At 42.8% G+C, this 21,337-nt stretch overlaps 1 protein-coding gene across 1 annotated transcript in view; it reads right to left on the bottom strand.

The window, feature by feature from the left end:
• Window positions 1-18,443: 18,443 nt before the first annotated feature.
• Window positions 18,444-21,337, bottom strand: part of LOC126160939 (juvenile hormone acid O-methyltransferase-like) — a 58,589-nt gene continuing 55,695 nt past the window's right edge. The window contains exon 5 of the mRNA XM_049916941.1: window positions 18,444-18,631. Within this exon, the coding sequence (XP_049772898.1) occupies window positions 18,444-18,631 (188 nt within the window). The remainder of the gene's footprint in view (window positions 18,632-21,337) is intronic.

Genomic DNA, 21,337 nt, shown 5'->3' with positions numbered 1-21,337 from the left:
CAATAAGTAGCAAGTCAAGTACAGATATAGAAATAGCTACTAATCAAATTTTCACAAGGGCATACTACAGAATTGCTTAAGCGCCTAAACAAGTCTGTATTTGCAGTGAAAAAGAAGTCAGATGGAGATATATGTATAAAAAATTTGCATACTTAGCTTATTTTCATTCCATTATGTGAGATCATATTTTGGGGTAACTCCTCAAACCTTGCATCTCGATATTTGTAGCATTGTCTGCCCATGAGTAGTACCATCCAGCGTTACCATCTTTGAAGCACAATTTCCCCCTGTATCTTATTTGAAATTCCCTAAATATTTGATCAAACGAAATGGCTATATTATTAAATCTTTTTTCTTTTGGAATGGTAGAAGGTGGGGTGGGGATGTTCGGAATCATTTAAATAACACTAGACAGTGCATTTGTAAACTGCAATCACAAAATGACGTGATCTGCCTCTGTTTAAATCACTATAAAATACGTATAGTAGCATGAAGTGCTCGCAAGAAACCTCATTGTTTTATAAGCATCTTACGCCGTGTCTGTGTCTTATTTCAGATGAATTCCATGTAGAAAAAGCCAGACTTTCACGCCAATTTTGAAGTTTCCGGAATTCAATCGAGGTTATTTTTACACGGAAAAAATGGCATTAAACGTCTTTGAGAAGGGTACATAGTTGCTTTGGCGAGATGGAATAAGACCTGCGATAATACCAAAGGTATATTATAATACATACAGGTATATGCAAATTCTAGCTCACTGGCTCTAAGAGAATGAGAACATGTTCGTGCACCAAGAAGAGATACTATGATAGCAACGACACCAATAATGCGTAAATTTCAGCAAAGAAGTGAACGTCTCAAAATAATTGCTTGGTTACGGTCTTTTTGAGATGTCTGAGGGGGTTTGGATTATGATTTGTCACTATTCCAGGAATACTCATCAAATTCTGGTCATACGTTATTCATGCAACAACGATTTTAATAATATTTTAAACTATTTACGAAGCAGTTTCTTTTTACGTAGTTGACCATCGAAGTTTGTAGTCTCTAGAAGTCTTCAGGATCTTCCAGGACTTCTACTTTGCTTGATTCTGTTTCTGGTCTACGTTGAACGTTTTGGAGGACGATTCAAAACGAGTACAGTATAGGTTTTCCCTTTTTAGATAATGTGTGGTGGTTAACAAAGCATTTACTAACTATTCCTGAGATTATTTTGCTATGCAATGTAATACTGAAAATACCAAAAATTTTCAGCTATAGAATTTGATATGGGCAGCGTTAGTAACTTAGCTGCAAAACTGCCAATATTTCAAAATCGGCCATTACCAGTTGCATCTGTATTTTGCAAAAACTCTGTCCGGAAACCTGCAGTGTCTGGAACGCTTTTGCACTGTTTATTTGGCAGGGAGTTCCATTCTGAGACATCTATTTTACCCGTTAACTATTTCTAAAGCTAGAGGCAAGTGGAAAAATATTTGGTCTCTGCTGGGATGTTACCGTGTGCGTGCGTGTGTGTGTGTGTGTGTGTGTGTGTGTGTGTGTGTGTGTGTGTGTGTGTGTGTTTTTGAGGTTTGAGGTTTTCGGGCGCTAAACAGCGTGGTTATCAGCGCCCAAACGCATAGAAAAAGGAACACATGCGGTGAAGGGACGAAGACGGACAGCGAACAAGGAGAACGGCTAAAAGACACAGACCTGTCGCAATTCCAAAATCTCACATACAGATACAAAACAAGAGGAGAAGAAATGCACTAAAAAAGGAAAGGAAAAACAAGGAAAAGAAAACAGAAATCGAAGTGAAACAAGTAGGTAACCGTGACTGGCGGACCTCTTACCTAAAACCTGGGTGAGCCAGTCACCCAGCAGCACATGTTACAGTTGGAAGGGTGATGTATGGTTATCTATTGCAAAACTGCTACATTTTATGGCAACCGCTTTTGAAATTCCTCAGAAAATTCTATTTGAAATTTCTTGCCTGTTTCATGGACATCATCAGAACGTTCTTCTGGTTTAAGAACTTGTGCCTTAAACTGAATTTCATAACCCAAATATAAGGCTGACATATGCATTAGGTGATTTTTAAAACAAAAATTAGGGAGTTCGTAATTATATAGTTTTTCTGACTGTATGGGAACAACAACCTTTCTGAATAGAGATCTGAAGAATGGAAAGACGTCCTCAAAGACTCTTAACATCAATAACCTCACTCTGAAAAGCAAATTAAATCTGCATATCTATTTTCATTCATTTCCGAGAAACGTCTGATACGATTTTGTATGCTGGAGAATCCACTATCTAAAAATTGTTCGACCATGTATTGATCGTCGCTTCTGGTGAGAGAAAATAAGAATTTAAATTCCTCCTATTGTTTCAAAATTTTATCGATAGCAGAATACGTATTTAGGCAACGTGTACCAGAGTGTCCTTTGATTTTTTTAGGATTGCAGCCATCACTTTTCGTTTCATACAACTGTGTGTACTGGTTCAATCTCTCAGGACTGTAAGAAAACCAATAGTGCTTCTCTAATACGGAATTACAATTGGCGTGCAACGACTGCAGCAGATTTTTCTGCTTAGATACGAGAATGACAAACGCACACAACAATTAAGTCAAGAACTATTTCTATCAGAAGAGCAGTTAGATAAGTGGAGCCCTACCACTAAACTAGCACCATGCACCAGAATTTTTGTTAACTTTCCAATTTTGAATTTAGGACATTTTAAATGGTATGAGCATTAGAAGCAGATAGGCTAATTGTAGAATGCAAAAAAATTTAGTTATAATGCATTTCTTCAGAACAGAAAAGCATCTAAGCAAAATGCGAAGCTGCTTCTGAGTCTTTACATCTGTGCTTTCAGAAATTACTAAAGAATACGGAGACATTCCTATTTCTAGGTTTAAATCCTCTTACACACTAACTTAACGAGTAAGTCGTTATGTTTGTTGAGCGGTCGGGGACGTACGTACAATAGACGACTGTATCCTAAAGTAACTTGGGAGAATCCCGAGACTGCAGTGAAACAGATTTAAGTGGTTTTGAGTGAGTAAATAGGACCAGAAAGCTAGAAACTTTGAAATGGTTTCATCTAAGCAGGTATGGAGAGGGCCTAGGACAGTGACAAGAGTAGCGCGTGCCAGCCACCGGGTTTTACCGACAGGGTAGTTGCAGGCGGTAGCAGGACAGCTGCTACGGCCGACAGGTAGTTGGACCCTGAAGTATACGTCTCGCTAACGGCAGACGCGGTACACACCTTAATAACATGAAATGGCAACAAATTTCGGTCACATTTCTGTTAAATTTGCTTCTGTTTCTAGAACGTAGATAGATAATAAAAAGACAATTATAACTACAATAGATGGTATAGCGCAATAACATACATAAAAAAGCAGTGACAGCGCAGGAAAGTGTTTACGTCTCCAACCACATTACATAGAAAAGCAGTGCTAAACATAGCCTGATGTTACCTTTCAGATCAGAGGCTTGACACCCTCCTTTTTTACGTGAATTTAATTCTCTGTTCCCTGTGAAAGTAATAATATGCCATGACGTATAACTCAGAACTTACCAAGCATGAGAAATACGTACTTCTAACCAAGTGAGACAACACCGTAGGGTTATCACTGGCTCTCAAGACACATTTTGTAAACCATGTTTCGTCAGTTATGCTGGTTTTCATCCAGGATATACATATTTATTACTTCAAAATATTGGTTAACTTTCCGTTTTAGTTCTCATGTGAGACACTCTGAGAAATAGCTGAAACATTTTCTGTCAAGGTTTTGGTATTATCGGCAAGAGAGATTCTTCCGAACCAGTCACAAAATATTCTTTTTGATGACACAGGATAGCGGTAAAGCCATTGGATTTGTCGTCGACACAGATCAGATTGCTAATGATTACAAAACTTCAAAAATTTTATTGAGTTTGAAAATCATAAATGTACAATAAAATTATCTAAACCTTTGAAACGGCTGAATAGGTCACAGGAAAGATTTTATCAAATGGTTCAAATGGCTCTGAGCACTACGGGACTTAACTTCTGAGGTCATCAGTCCCCTAGAACTCAGAACTACTTAAACCTAACTAACCTAAGGACATCACACACATCCATGCCCGAGGCAGGATTCGAACCTGCGAAAGTAGCGGTCGCGCGGTTCCAGACTGAAGCGCCTAGAACCGCTCGGCCACTCTGGCCGGTAAGATTTTATCACTTTGTGGTCAGTAATTCTTATTGATTGACGCGCTTCGAGCTTAACTCATCAGAATATCTGTCAAAAGATGACAAAAGTCACAAGGTAGAGAGTAATTAAGACACAGGCAAATCTTTGAACGTACCTAAGAAGCTAAGGAGGAAGGTCGAATTCTTCACACACAGTACGGTGTCATGTGTAATCTAATTACTCCAGACTGCAGTTGAGGTTAAATGCATTACAAGGTAGCAAGGTAACAGGAATGACCTCCAGATAGTGTTACTACATGAGTAAAGCCGCGCTACGAGTGACAAATGGAGGTCTGGCGAAACAAGTGTGCTAATCGCTATGAAAAGTCAATGATAACTATACTGAGTTCATTATCAGAACAAACCTGATATAAATGTTACACCACGTTCCACGTTCGCTGGAATTTCACTGGGCTTCGTTTCACGTAGAGCGGAAGCCAAGCTGTGACTCGTACAGTCGAGTACGATTGTAAGGTCACGCTTTATGCTACGCGTTACGCGCATGAGTCGTAGCACCGGAAAACCATTTAACTTTTGACAGCACTGTTCAGCGAGCTGGTCCAACTACCCTGCAGTGATGTGGGAAGTTGAAATTAAGACGTAAAAAGTGACAAGCAGAGAAACGAAGTTTTGATTTTCATTTTCAAGGAGAGTGAAATAATGTTCGGCAAAACTCCAGCAATACCGCACGCTTCTTAGGGGATCAGACGTGCTTCATAACATGAAATATTCTCAGCTAACATAGGAATTTTCATCTCTCTTTTTAATTACAATACTAACTTAAACACAGGGCAATTTTTCTGAGTGATCTGTGTGTGATGCAAAAGCTTATTGCAGGGATTTTACCGTATAGATTAATACTGAAGCAGTGGCAGTTGTCTGGCAATCTCTGAACTCTCGTATTTGAATCCGAGAAATACTTTTCAGTACTGGAACTGCCATCTACGACGTTGATAACGAGTCTATCAACAACAGAATCCCCGAAGCCACCCAAGCGCCACATTTTGTCTCCCCTTTCGACGTAGCCTACGATTTTGAACCTCGCCAGCGTTCGGCAGTGACGTGACAAAGCTTCTTCCATTAGCTTCAGTATGTCTGGCAGCTAAAATGTCTTCTGTCGAGCAGCAAATCCCTTAACTTGGTTCCAGGTCAGTTCTGTTTGGTTCATATTGCAGTGGTACACTGGCAGTGGCGACGTGCAGCGTTTGCATGGTGTGCTCGATGCTGTGAAAATTTTTTTTCATGCTTCTACAACGTTTATCACTGGCCTGAATGAGACCAAATATGCGGTATAAAACAATGGAAATAGTACAAATGAAGAGTAATTGATTTTCATTTTTGTTGTAAGAAATTAGCTGCATTTTCTTTATTTAAATAATCTTAAACAATCTTTTTATAAATGTCGTTAATTAAGAATTCTGCTATGAAAACTGGATTTTTGCATGCATTAATTAGAAACTAAAAGACGAGCATTTTTCGTAAAAATGAGTAGATGTGTAAATTAACCAACATTTGATGAATTTTACGTTTATGGGATGTAGGTATTCCACACTGAACGAAAAAAGATAAAGACTAACGTAAGATTGGAACCACTGACTCATGGACTGTACCAGGTTACCTTAGTACGTCGCTACCGATTCAGTTGTGCATACCATAAGAAAAAATTAAAAGAAAACCGCTTTAACCACACTAAATGCAGTTTCTCGGAAAACTTCCAAGTCAGTTTCTGTAAACTTGTGAAAAAACATTCAAAACAACCTGTCTCTGCCACGTTTTAACGTTGTTACAGGCGCGTGTTTCACTTTGTAGCAGTTAGCAACGTCAGCCACTTTCACACTACCTATTAACAGCGTGACAATCAGAACAACCCCACAGAGACTGCTACTGTACACTAATTTTTAAATAAAAATTACATAGCTCAGGTGCCATTAAGAAAAACTTCGAGGTTGTTAGTACATTAGAGTATTTTTAAGTTTCATTAACCGTCACATAGTAATAAGATATCTACACTGAAGCGCCAAAGAAACTGGTAAAGGCATGCGTATTTAAGTACAGAGAGATGTAAACAGGTAGAATACGGCCCTACATTCGGCAACAAGTGTGTGGCGCAGTTGTTAGATCTGTTACGGCTCCTACAATGGCAAGTTATCAAGATTTAAAGGAGTTTGAACGTAGTATTACACTCGGCGTACAAGCGATGGGGCACAGCATCTCCGAGGTAGCGATGAAGTGGAGACTTTCCCATACGATCATTTCATGAGTGTACCGTGAATATCAGGAATCAAGTAAAACATCAAATCTCCGGCAGCGCTGCGGCCGGGAAAAGATCCTACAAGAACGGGACCAACGACAACTGAAGACAATCGTTCAACGTGACAGAAGTGCAGACCTTCCGGGAATTGCTGCAGAATTCAATGCTGGACCATCAATAAGTGTCAGCGTGCGAATCATTCAACGAAAGATAATCGATATGGGCTTTCGGAGCGGAAGACTCACTCGTGTACCCTTGATGACTGCACGACACAAAGCTCTATGCCTCGCCTGGATCCGTCAACACCGACTTTGCACTGTTTATGACTGGAAACCTGCTGCCTGGTTGAACGAGTCTCGTTTAAAATTGTATCGAGCGGATGGACATGAACGGGTATGGAGACAACCCGTAGTAGAATCCATGGAGCCTGCATGTAAATAGGGGACTGTACAAGCTGGTGGAGGTTCTGTAATGGTGTGGGGCGTGTGCAGTTTGAGTCATAGGAGACTCCTGATACGTCTAGATACGAATGCGACTGGTGACACGTACGTGAGCATCCTGCCTGATCCACCTGCATCCATTCATGTTCATTGTGCACTCCGACGGACTTTAGCAATTCCACCAGGACAATGCGACACCCGACACGTCCAGAATTGCTACAGGATGGCTCCAGGAACACTTCTAAGTTTAAACACATCCGCTGGCCACTAAACTCCGCAGGCATGAACATTACTGAGCATATCTGGGATGGCTGGCAACGTGCTGTTCAGAAGAGATTTCCACGTCCTCGTACTCTTACGGATTTATGGGCAGCCCTGCAGGATTCATAGTGTCAGTTCCCTCCGGAACTACTTCAGGCATTAGTCGAGTCCATGCCACGTCATGTTGCGGCACTGGGCCTTACACAGTATTAGGGAGGTGTGTCAGTTTCTTTGGCTCTTCAGTTAATACATAAGTAGGACCTACTTTCAAGAGCGTAACGCCAGTGTACATGAGCTACGGCTACTGGCTGATCATCGCGTTTGTGTATGTTTAAACCTGGTTTATTCTTATGATAAAATATAGACACGTTTCCGAAGGTGTACTTCTTGCATCCTTCGATAGCACAAATTTGTGCACTAACATTCCGTGTGATGAGTCTCTTGAGCTTATATGTAGGAACCTCTTGCTATTTAGAAAACTGAATGCGGATGAGGCTTTTGTTTTGCTAGAGTTAATACGCCTCTCCCTATCTTGACTATTTCAATTTTAATGCTATGATATACTATCAAAATGATGGTTTGGCCATACGAAGCAGTTTTTCAGGTACGATTGCAAACATTAACGAGCACGAGGAAAAAAATTTCAGTTCTCTTACTGATATAAAAAGTAACTTGTTTATAGCAGATATGTTGTGCAACGTTTTAGTGCTTTATGGGTTTAATGAAGAAAATGAGATGAACTTTGCGCTCGCTCTCAAACGTATGCACGATAAAATCAAACTTTTTGTGGAAATGGAAGAACAAGGATGCTTAAATTTTTTGAATTTGCAGATAACCAGGCAAGGTTGAAGTCTGCCCAGCTACCACTGGTATTGTTATCGATATGGAATCTTGTTACCCCCGTTCATAAGCAAGCACACTTATGCTCTATGTTCAGCAGACTCGCTAAACTGCATCTTAGTTGAGACGCTGTCAAACGAAGATCGATATAGTTCAGGCTGGACTAGCTAATGGTTACAATGAAGAAAACCATCCGTGCAATGGGCAGAAAAATATCGAACAGACAGCGGTACCAAGCCTGCCTACCTACCTACCTACCTACCTACCTACTGTAACATTATGTGATTGTCTTATTTTAAATCTTTCACTAATCGAGCAGTCGCTCGGCAACAGCTACAGTTAGCAAATAATGTTGCGAGAATGTAAAAGGTGAACGACCTGTGACGTAAACTTGTTTATTGTCGAAGCGCCGTCAGAGATGCAGTGAGTTATTGACTTCGAAAACCGCGGCGCGAAAAACAGACAGAGAAGAAGAACACTTTTACACTTTTTTTTTTTGAGGTACGAGATATTCTCGATGAACAGTTACTCATTCTTGTCTTGTCTCCTGTAACTTGTGTCGGACGCGCATGTCTTGCCGCCGTATTATTATCGTTAAAAATAATATTGTTTTTGTGAAAAGTGAATGTATAATACTAAAAGTGCCTAGTAGTAGATTTATTGTGCGACGTGTATGTGAAAACGTCGAAGGAATTGTTTTCATTAAGAGAAGTGCCAGTCAAAACGGCATCCATGTTAAATCCTTCATTGCAGTGTAAGTTCGTCTATTAATTGCCATAAATTCAGACTTTGGAACTGGTGTATGGACTATTTATTTAATATAGAATCTATGTCTCACTCCTTCATGAAGTTATTTAATTTTCTTTATGTTTCTGCCAAAATAGAGTGTTCACAGTCACGAATTCTTTCGTCGAGTTCGGACGGAAGTTGCATGCGGCGAAATACTTTCTCCGCGCCATATTCTACTGGTAAATGCATGATAAACTACGGTCCCTTAGGAAATTCATGTTGAGCTATCCAAAATAATTATATTTTGAATAGGCATTTACTCTCCTCTGCAATGCAACTTCCGACTGACCAGACGATCAAAGAAGAATCAGCCGCACACGGTCGGCGTTCGCAAATATGTTTCCACCGCTGATTATAGCTATATGTTACAGCACAAAAGTAAACATATTGTTATAATTAGCGACTACGAACGGGGACGTTTATAACTGTATGTTTATGTATACTCATTACGTAAACATATCGTTATACTACCTACCTACCTACCTACCTGTATTATTTTGGTCCCTGCTGTAATACAATATGTTACGTCTCTAAGAATGCTAATGTGAAAATAGGTTTTTACACATGTGACCAACTGTTCGCTCTTGCGTCGTTACCACGACGGTACGCCAGATAAATTTAAAGAATCTGGGGTGTATAAAATTCATTGTAACTCGTGCAGTAGTGTCTACATAGGACCAATATTTAGATCTAGATAATTACTCCAATTCTGGAAGAGGATTTATAGAACCACCTTCAAGCTACTTCTCTAACGTTCCTCTCCCGAACGGCGCGCGGGAGAAACGATCGCTTTCCGTGCGAGCTTCTTTTATTATTATGATAATTCCTCCCTATGTAAGTGGGCGCCAACAAAATATTTTCACACTCTGAAGAGAAAATTTTCGTGATAAGGTCCAACCGTAGCGGAAAACGCATTTGTTTTATTGACTGCCACCGCAAATCACATAGGACATACGTGGCACTCTCCCCCCTGTTTGGCGATAACTCAAAAGAAGCTGCCCTTCTTTCATATTTTTTGATGTCATTGGTCAGTCTCATTTGATGCGGATCCCACACCACACAGCAATACTCCAGAATAAGGCGGATAAGCGTGGTGTGAGCAGTCTCTCTAGTAGACGTGTTACATTTGCTAAGTGTTCCGCCAATAAATCACTGTCTTGGACTAGCTTTTCTCATATTATCTACATGACAGTACCAACTTAAGGTATCTCTAATCCCTAGGTATTTAGTTGAATTTACAGCCTTAAATAATTGTGTGATTATCGAGGAACTGAAATTTTGATTTTGCGGATTCCTTTTAGCATTCTTGAGGACAACTTCACGCTTTTCGTCAATGAAAGTCAATGGCTGGTTCTTGCACCATACAGGGATCTTGTGTAAATCATTTTACATTTGTTTTGATCGTCTGATGACTTTGCAGGCCGATAAATGACAGGATCATCTGCAGACAATCTACGAGGGCTGCCAGGATTGTCTCCTAAATCGTTTATGTAGATCAGGAACAGCAGAGCGCCTGTAACACTTCCTTGGGGAGCGCCAGATATTACTTTTGTTTTACTCCATGTATGAACTGTGACATTTCTGACAGGAAATCACGAAGCCATGCACGCAATTGAGATGGTACTCCATGGGCACGCAATTTGATTAGAAGTCGCTGCTGAGAAACGCTGCCAAAACCTTCCAGAAATTTAAAAATATGGAATCAGTTTGACATTCCCTGTCGTTAGCACTCATTACTTCATGTTTATGAAGAGCTAGTTGTGTTTCACAAGAACGATATTTCCTGTATTCATGTTGGCTATTTGTCAAAGTGTTTTCTTCGCGGTGGTTAATAACGTTCGAGCACAGTAAATGTTCCAAAATCCTAAAGCAAATCAACGTTAGGGTCTGTAATTTAGCGCATTACCACTGTTTCCTTTCTTGAGTATTTATGTTACTTATGTAACTTTCCATATTTAGGAACAGATTTTTTAACGAGAAACCAGTTCCACATGTTTGCTAAGTATGGAGCTATTGTGTCAGCGTACCCTGAAAAAAAAAATTAAAAATAAAACCTGACATACACAACATGAACCGGAAGCCTTGCCTTAGGTGTTTCAAGCTGCTTCACTACGCCGAGGGTATCTACTACGTTACTCATGTTGGCAGTTTTTGATTCAAATTCTGGAATATTTACTTCGTCGTCTTTTGTGGAGGAATTTTGGAAACCCGTGTTTAATAACTGATTTAGTGGCACTCATCAGTAACGCCGTTGTTCGACATAAAAGCTTTCTGGATGTGGTACCGCGTCCTAATGTATAAAACTACTGCTGCTGGAGAAAAACCAACGTTTCGGCCACGGTTGCAACGGCCTCCTCCTGGGTCTACTGGTGCGTTCCAACTATGCAGTGTCCTTTATAATTTGTTGTTACTGTTCACTGTGCATGCCATTACGTCATAATTTTAAAAAGATGGTTCGCTTCATTGGTCACTTAAGGAAGAAGGAGAGCGAACTTTATTTTAATAGGTTGTTGCTGTGGAGGGAGAACGTAGCCTCTGTTGTCTATTGTCTCTTGCGTTATGTGCCGTGACTGGTGGTCACCGTCGAATGAGAAGTTGGCTGCTGTTTACCAAATGCTGGACGTCGGCCGCGCAGCGGCTGTTACTCGCCAGTAGTTCTCGTGTCTCGTGTTCACAGTGCGGTCTGTTGGGCTCTGATTGCTGGCAGCCAAGAAGGAGCAAGCCTCAGTCCACACTCCCTATTCATGTTATTAGGGTGTTTAAGTATTTTGATAGCCCCTCTGATATTGCGTTTCGTCACAACCGGCTGCTTGGCCAACACAGGCTTCGCTGAATTTTATCTCTTTTCTGCAGTCTTGCTGATATTCTGAAACTACAGTTTTATTGCGTTATCTGCATCCTTAGGGAGCATGTCCCACCAGACATACGTACTGGTTGAGTTGTGCCTGACTTCAACATACTTCAAATGCCAAGGAAATACTATGAGCAGACAGATGGCGTAGCAATGGGTCTCCCCTATCTCCACTGGCAGCCGACATGTTATGGAAGCCTTTGAAGCAACGGCCCTTGTTTCAGCTCCTTTACACCCCTGTTGCTGGTTCAGATATGTGGACGACATGTTCACTATGTGCCCTCATGTTGAAACAGAGCTACACATGTCTCATGAATATTTGAACAACATGCATGGGAAGATACAGTTCACACTCGAAACAGAGATGAATGGTACAACTCAATCTCAAGACTTGGAAGTATACAGGACAAAGGAGGGCACACTGGGGCACAGAGTATATCTCAAGCCCACACATACAGAGAGGTACCTGCATGCCCAAACCTACCATCACTCAGCACAGAACAACTCTGTCATCCTTTCTTTGGCAATATGTGCTCAGTGCCTGAGAGATGTTGAAAACATAGCACCCGAGCTTAAAAGGCTATGCACAACGTTTCTAGCCAATGGATACAGCCATAAGTCGATCCACACAGCCTTGTCAACGAGAGCTGGGCGAGGAAAGCTGGGCGAGGAAAGCTGGGCGAGGAAAGCTGGGCGAGGAAAGCTGGGCGAGGAAAGCTGGGCGAGGAAAGCTGGGCGAGGAAAGCTGGGCGAGGAAAGCTGGGCGAGGAAAGCTGGGCGAGGAAAGCTGGGCGAGGAAAGCTGGGCGAGGAAAGCTGGGCGAGGAAAGCTGGGCGAGGAAAGCTGGGCGAGGAAAGCTGGGCGAGGAAAGCTGGGCGAGGAAAGCTGGGCGAGGAAAGCTGGGCGAGGAAAGCTGGGCGAGGAAAGCTGGGCGAGGAAAGCTGGGCGAGGAAAGCTGGGCGAGGAAAGCTGGGCGAGGAAAGCTGGGCGAGGAAAGCTGGGCGAGGAAAGCTGGGCGAGGAAAGCTGGGCGAGGAAAGCTGGGCGAGGAAAGCTGGGCGAGGAAAGCTGGGCGAGGAAAGCTGGGCGAGGAAAGCTGGGCGAGGAAAGCTGGGCGAGGAAAGCTGGGCGAGGAAAGCTGGGCGAGGAAAGCTGGGCGAGGAAAGCTGGGCGAGGAAAGCTGGGCGAGGAAAGCTGGGCGAGGAAAGCTGGGCGAGGAAAGCTGGGCGAGGAAAGCTGGGCGAGGAAAGCTGGGCGAGGAAAGCTGGGCGAGGAAAGCTGGGCGAGGAAAGCTGGGCGAGGAAAGCTGGGCGAGGAAAGCTGGGCGAGGAAAGCTGGGCGAGGAAAGCTGGGCGAGGAAAGCTGGGCGAGGAAAGCTGGGCGAGGAAAGCTGGGCGAGGAAAGCTGGGCGAGGAAAGCTGGGCGAGGAAAGCTGGGCGAGGAAAGCTGGGCGAGGAAAGCTGGGCGAGGAAAGCTGGGCGAGGAAAGCTGGGCGAGGAAAGCTGGGCGAGGAAAGCTGGGCGAGGAAAGCTGGGCGAGGAAAGCTGGGCGAGGAAAGCTGGGCGAGGAAAGCTGGGCGAGGAAAGCTGGGCGAGGAAAGCTGGGCGAGGAAAGCTGGGCGAGGAAAGCTGGGCGAGGAAAGCTGGGCGAGGAAAGCTGGGCGAGGAAAGCTGGGCGAGGAAAGCTGGGCGAGGAAAGCTGGGCGAGGAAAGCTGGGCGAGGAAAGCTGGGCGAGGAAAGCTGGGCGAGGAAAGCTGGGCGAGGAAAGCTGGGCGAGGAAAGCTGGGCGAGGAAAGCTGGGCGAGGAAAGCTGGGCGAGGAAAGCTGGGCGAGGAAAGCTGGGCGAGGAAAGCTGGGCGAGGAAAGCTGGGCGAGGAAAGCTGGGCGAGGAAAGCTGGGCGAGGAAAGCTGGGCGAGGAAAGCTGGGCGAGGAAAGCTGGGCGAGGAAAGCTGGGCGAGGAAAGCTGGGCGAGGAAAGCTGGGCGAGGAAAGCTGGGCGAGGAAAGCTGGGCGAGGAAAGCTGGGCGAGGAAAGCTGGGCGAGGAAAGCTGGGCGAGGAAAGCTGGGCGAGGAAAGCTGAGCGAGGAAAGCTGAGCGAGGAAAGCTGAGCGAGGAAAGCTGAGCGAGGAAAGCTGAGCGAGGAAAGCTGAGCGAGGAAAGCTGAGCGAGGAAAGCTGAGCGAGGAAAGCTGAGCGAGGAAAGCTGAGCGAGAAAGCTGAGCGAGGAAGCTGAGCTTGTTTCATCGTACCTCCATTTGTCACTGGTAGCGCCACTTCACTCATGTGCTCACGCTATTTGGACGTCATTACTGTTAACACACTACCCTGTAATGCAGGTGTGTGCAAGGTATTATGCGAATGTGGAGAGGCATACATCAGCGAGACCGGCAGGGCAATAGCAACGCGCATTCGGGAACATGAGCTCTATATTCTTCTAGGGCAACAACAAATCTGCAGTGGCAGAACGTGAGCACGACTTTGGAAAAGTAATAAAATTCAGCGAAGCCTGTATGTTGGCCAAGCAGCCGTTATGACGAAACGCAAAATCAGAGGGGCTATCGAAATACTTAAACACCCTAATAACATGAATAGGGAGGATGAACTGAGGCTTGCTCCTTCTTGGCTGCCAGCAATCAGTGCCCAACAGACCGCACTGTCAACACGAGGCACGAGCACTACCGGAAAGTAACTGCCGCCGCGCGGCCGACGTCCAGCATTTGATGAAAAGCAGCCAACTTCTCATTCGACGGTGACCAATCATGGCACATAACCCAAGAGCCAATAGACAACAGCCTATTAAAATGAAGTTTCCTCTCTTCCTTCCTTAAGTGACGAATGAAACGAACTATCTTTTTAAAATTATGTCGTAATTTGCATGCGAAGTGAACAGCAACAACAAAAGTACAAGGGACACTGCATAGCTAAAACCCACCAGTAGACCCAGAAGGAGGCCGCTGCAACCGTGGCCGAAACGTTGGTTTTTCTCCAGCAGCAGTAGTTTTATACATTATGACGCGGTACCACACCCAGAAAACTTACGTCGACTGACTCTGGCCACGGAAGCCTACGCAATTATATTGACATCGTTGATGTTGCTCAGTGAAAGCATTGTCTTTCCGCTGGCGAACTTTTTGTACTACAACAAACTCTTGGGGTTTCCTGTCAGACTACGAGGCAGTTTCGTTGTGAAAACTTAACAGCATGTCACACTGAAGTTCATGGTAAACTTCGAGCTTCAGTAAAAATTCGCCAGTCTTGGGGGGTTTTGCTTTTTTCCATTTGGCATGCCTTTTTTGGTTGCTTCTGCAACCGTGTTCTCACGTATTTTGTGTACCATGGAGCATTACTACCATTTCTTATTAATTTATTTGGTATATATCTCAATTGCCGTCGAAACTGTTAGAGTTTAAGCCACATCTGGCCTACGGTTAGGTAGACTGGAAGGAATGGAGATGTCTCTTAGGAAGGTGTCAACAGAATTTTTTTTGCTTTTTAAATAGATGTATTTTGAGTTTATTTTAGGTAAGTTTGGATTTCACAGTATTCAGTCTAGCTACAACAACCTTGTTGACACTAATCGATATCAGTCAGGATGCTCCCTATTTGTATACGATTATTGGTTGCTAAAAGGTGAAGTATGTTTTCGCAACAGATTACACTTTAAATGTGCTCCTGAACCAAGTGTTCAAAATAATTTCCTGAGAAGGCTCTCATTACAATCTGGATGACGGTTTATACGTACCACCGACTTTAGACGTGTATTTTTGCCAACATATAGATAGGTTGAATTTCCAACCAACGATAAGTGTGATTGGGGTATCCTATTTGAAATGAACCGTTCAGAGGGTGTATCGTCTGAGTCATAGGGTCGGAAAAGGAACAAATTGTTAATGTATTTCGGTTAAGTATAGCCTCTACTCATACTAACTCACAGGAACTATCTGCTTCAATTTCACTTCAAGGTAAACTACTACTAACAGTAATAAACACACCACCACCACCACCACCACCACCACCACCACCACCACCACCACCACCACCACCACCACTTAAACGATCCTTTCTGAACACGGTCAGTCTTTGTAAAAAGTTCGGTTGAACTTTTTTCCGGCCTTAGCCAGCTTTCCGTACCCGTAACGATTTTAGATTCAGTACTTCCTGCTAGCGTTTGGAGCTCTGGTTCTTTTACGGCACAGCTACGATAGATCACAACTGTAATACTGATTGTTGTGTCTACCCTCATCCTGTGTTCGTCGTGCGCTCTTTGAAATTGATGCCCTTTCTGCACTTCCCCGAGACACACTGACCTAAAAAAACCGCCCAGTCCCCTTCACACAGCTCCTGGTATCCGTGTAGCCGCTTCCTGTGTGTAGTGGACTCCTGACCTACTTAGCAGAACCCGTAAACCCACCATGCCATAGAGCAAGTCGAGGTATCTGCAACCTACACGGTCGCAGAACCATACATAGCCTCTGATTTGGACCCTCCATTCCGCTCTGTACCAAAGGAATACAGTCCGTTTTGTCGACGATGCTACAGATGGTGAGTTCCGCCTTAATCTCGCAAGCAAGACTGACAGTCTTTACTACTTCAGCTAGCCGCCCGAAACCAGAGAGAATCTCTTCCGATCCAAAGCAACACCTGCAGCTGCCTACACCCTGTGCTCTTCATGGCGTCCAGAAGCACCCGTTCCACATCTGGAATGGCTCCTCCTGGTGTGCGTACAGAGTGCATAATGGATTCCTCCCCCTCCCTTGCAGCCACATACCTAAGAGGACCCATTACGCACCTAACGTTGGAGCTCCCAACTACCAGCAATCCCAGCGTTTGCGACTAGATATAGGTAACAATCACAGAAACAGTAGTGCTCTTGCTGTCATCTGAAAAATGAAGGCCACACTACCTCCTACAAAAATGGGCACGAAAATATTGCGTGTTGAACGTAAAGGACGAGAACACTATATTCGTGAGGTGCTGGAAATTTATATTGAGCTAACCCTTCTATCGTGATTAATGAAGAGTGTCTCCGCTTGCCAATAGTTTGATATTTTCGACAGATTGTTGATGGCATAGCCTTTGGCTGTTCAGAATGATGCGATGGCTGCATACGCATTTGTTATTCGTTTCATTTATGCGCCTTGTCATAATTTTATGCCTCACTTGCTCTTTCATTCCGCACCCTGCGATTTCCTTATGCGTGGCACGTTGTCATTCCTTCTTATCGTCTGAATCTTCCTTTTGTCTTTTTCCCATTCTCTTACATTTATTGTAACAAAGTAAATTTAAAAAGTTATTTTTGGTCTACTGTTCTACGGTCATATGGCACAGATTTTTTAAATGTGTGTACTATTATATTGGTTCACGTTGTTTGTTATTCCCGTTGACCCCCTTATTGTTTTCGTTTGGCATATATCTGTAGGATATCCATCATAGCTATAATTCTTTTTTAATTTTACAATTTCTCATTTATACAGCATTTAGTTTTTACCGCCACTTACGCTCTTCAGTTTGCCTTTTATAATTTTTCAAGACCACTTGTGATATTTTTAACATTATTTTGTGCTCTAACGTTTTGTGAACTTTAGTATTTATTCTTTTATATCTTGTTTTCATTATTAGCACACTTGTGTCATCGTACCTCCATTTGTCACTCGTAGCGCCACTTCACTTCACTCATGTGCTCACGCTATTTGGATGTAATTACTGTTAACACTCTACCCTATAATGCACTTTATGCTTAACTGTGAACTGGAGCAGTTCGCTCACACGAGATCGTACCGTGTATGAAGAATTCAACCTTTATTCTTAGGTATGTTCATAAGTTTGCCCTTTTAGAAAATCTCTATTCATCTGATACTTTTGACTTCTGTAGTCTTTTGACAGATGAATTACGCTCGAAACGCGTCAATGTGAATTACTGAATACCAAGTGACAATTTTTATTGTGACCTAATTATCAGTATTACAAGTTTTAAAAAAATTTGTTAGATAATGGTCGCAATTTTCGTACGTGACTTAATATCGCTAATCAAAAACATAAAAAATACAATATTACATGCTTCATGCATTTCAAACATGTCAGTTGATTCACTGGGAAGAGCATTAATCTTTGCACAGGGTAATAGCAAACTCTGAAAACCCAACTTAAAATGTAGAGCTTACAAACCCGGTTGCTAGTGTTTAGATTTGAATGTGCAGCACTAATTTTTTAAGATATCGAGCTACACATTAATACTGGCGTTGCTGCTTCGGATTTTGCGTCAATAGATGTCACAATAGACAAAAGAAGAACAGTGTTCATTACTGCAGGGTATTTCTTTACCGAAACAAACTTTTGTCGTGAAAACAGTAATACAAATTCAGCTACGAAAGAGCCTACTATTTATTCTTAAAACGGCAAACATAACTAGTACCAACTAATGGAGAACGGTTTCACACATTAACATTTGTAATTTTTACCTCGTACCTTAAGGAGAGAGGTTGTTTCAAAAGCAATAGTAGGGTTACAATTTGTTGAAATTGGGTTTCTTATTTCTTACTTTTCAACGGAAGAGTACTGAGTAAACATTACATCTGACAATAAGGTCTATGAACTGTGATCGCAGCGCTGAGGTGGGTTTTTTTTTCTTCAAGACAGTGCTTAATGAATGAATGTGAGTGCTCACGACCGTTACAGTTTCGTCAAAGTCGTAAAACTTGGAAAAGAAAACTGAGTGTCGTTAACTTGAAACCCAAGACAAACGGCACGTAACTGTCAGTATATACACAACTGCAGCAGTAAGCAGCCACGTCGTTTTTAGAGTCTGATTAGCAGTGCAGTCAAACACCTATAGTTGAAACTGTACGACTTCATTCCAGTTAAATAGTTCTGTTCCACCGTGACTGCATACATGACATAGCAACGCCGCAGTATTTCTGCAAGGAAGTCTTCCTTCTTCTCATCTGGCAATCTGTGCACGAAAGGATTCACCGCTCTTAAGTACCCTGCACAAAAACGTTTCATATGAAGCACCTTAAAATTATAAATGAAACACACACGAATGAAATCAAATGCGCATGTAGCCCTTGACACAAACATAACTCAGAATGTTCATTATCAGAAATGCACACCTAGCAGGTGGTGTGTTCCATCTGCAGCGTGCATTCAGAAAATATACAGAATTTTATTTAATAGATGGACTACAAGAAAACTATGTAATTGTTTCAAATTTCGGCAGTAACTAAAAATTAGGCATTCTTATATACTGTAGTGAAGACAACAATGCCGAACCTCAACTATCAAAAACATCATGAATGACATAATACACAGAGAAAACCGCACTTGAAAATGGGACTCATTTCCCTCAAGGCGTAGTGCAAAATACATTAGATCTACAACTCTGCTTCCGCCGTTTTGCAATAGGTGGCAGTAGCTGCAAGTGGTTGTGCAGCTGGAAAGTCTTCAGTGTCATACATTAAGCTTAGACTTTTATAAACAAGTTTTTGTTGTTTTCAGTGCAGAGACTGATTTGATGCAGCTCTCCTTGTTACTCTATCCTGTGCAAGCTGCTTCATCTTCCAGTACCTACTGCAACCACCTCCATCCTCCTGAATCTCCTTAGTGTCTTGGCTTCCTCTACGATTTTTCCCCTCCACGCTGCCCTCCAATACTAGATTGGTGATCCCTTTATGCCTCAGAATATGTCCTACCAACTGATCCCTTCTGCTACTCAAGTTGTGCCACTAATTTCTCTTCTCACCAATTCTAATCAGTACCTCACTGGTTATGTGATCTACCCATCTGATCTTCAGCATTCTTCTGTAGCAACATATTTCGAAAGCTTCTGTTCTCTTCTTGTCTAAACTATTTATCGTCCATGTTTCATTTCCGTTTATGTTTCCACTATGTTTATAAACATAGCGGCATAAAAATATTTGTCGATTTGTGATTTTATCATAAAATTATTCTCTATTGAATGTGTCATCTTAAGAGCCCGGTTCTCGTCATCTGCGGAAGTTTTAATTTTGTACTTTAAGATGAAGAAATCTGCGGCTGAGGCCCAAAATGCTGGGTAAGACCTGTGGTGAAGCACGTATTAGTAAAAAAAAAAAAAAAAAAAAGTGCCGAGAATGGTTTCAACGATTGAAGACCGGTGGTTTTGACGTCTAAATCCGGCGTGGCGATGAAAGAGTGAAGGTTTTCGAAGCTACTAAAACCGACGGAAACAATCACAGGAGATAGTTATAGAAAGCAGCTGAAGTGTCTGCCAAGCACTGAAAGACAAGTAGCCACAGTACAGTGATAGACATGAAAAGTTGATTTTCAGCATGACATTTCACAAAATCCGTTAAAAACTTTGACATAGGAAGTGATACCCCATCCGCTGTGTTCTCTGGACATTGCTTTCCCTGACTACCACCTCCTTCGATCAATGGCACACGGCCTAGCTGACCATCACTTCTGGTGGTGGTGGTGGTGGTGGTGGTGGTTAGTGTTTAACGTCCCGTCGACAACGAGGTCATTAGAGACGGAGCGCAAGCTCGGGTTAGGGAAGGATCGGGAAGGAAATCGGCCGTGCCCTTTCAAAGGAACCATCCCGGCATTTGCCTGAAACGATTTAGGGAAATCACGGAAAACCTAAATCAGGATGGTTGGAGACGGGATTGAACCGTCGTCCTCCCGAATGCGAGTCCAGTGTGCTAACCACTGCGCCACCTCGCTCGGTCACTTCTGGTCATGTGAACAACTGCAGAATTGGATCTCGTCAAAAGACGTGCAGTTCTTCCGCCGCGGGATTCGTATGCTGCCGGGAGAAATTAGTGGCCAGCGGTGGCCAATATTTTGAATCGTAAATGTTATGGAATTTTTTCACAAAGCCTGCAACCTCGATAGAAAACGGCGGAAGGAAATTTGTAGACCCAACAAACACTAGTTGCAAAAAATTATTTACAAATAAACCCACCGTTTCACAGTCGCAGGCTTTCACAAGCCATTTATAATGGACCAAATCAAAATATCGTCACTTCAGTGTCAAAATATCGTTACTTCAGTGCGGACCAACCTTAGGCTGGATAAGGCTTATTGAATTGTGGTTTTGAACAACAATGCTGTAGTTTAAGCCATAACCACGGGGAACACACAGCGTGAAAACCGAGCATCATTACATTCTATGAATTGACAACTAGATGGCAGCATCGCAAATGTCAGACCCAGTAGCCAATATCTGTGAATGCTTTGTTTGTGAATCAACTGTGTTCGTCGGGTTTAATCGTCGAAGCTGAAAAACTAAACTCTCTGACCGAGGTTTGTTTTGTTTTAGGCCGCAAAAACAACTGGGGTAAACGCGCCCATGTCAAAACTGTAGAACATGAAGACAAAGAGGAATTAAAAACGACTACACTTCAATCCCAATCGACGGAAGAGAAGACTGCTAAAAAGAAGGACATGGAGAAAGGTCTATAAAATACGCCATAGAGAATTGGAGGTCCAGAACTAAAAATTAAATGGCCTTCACCATATTGCTACGACGGATAAAAAGTAAAAACTGGTCAACAGTCCGCGCGTCGTTCGCTAAAACAGCCAATAACTCAGATGACAAACACAAATGGGAACGTAAGCGATTAAAAAAAGGGCATTCGGTCAGGAAATGGCGAATCGTCAAAAGCTGGGCGCAATGTGCACAAAGTGATAGGGGGCACTACTAACAAATG

Source organism: Schistocerca cancellata, chromosome 2 (assembly GCF_023864275.1).
Source record: "Schistocerca cancellata isolate TAMUIC-IGC-003103 chromosome 2, iqSchCanc2.1, whole genome shotgun sequence".
In the NCBI taxonomy this organism is placed as follows: Eukaryota; Metazoa; Arthropoda; class Insecta; order Orthoptera; family Acrididae; genus Schistocerca; species Schistocerca cancellata.
This window is presented reverse-complemented; position numbering and strand designations above follow the sequence as displayed.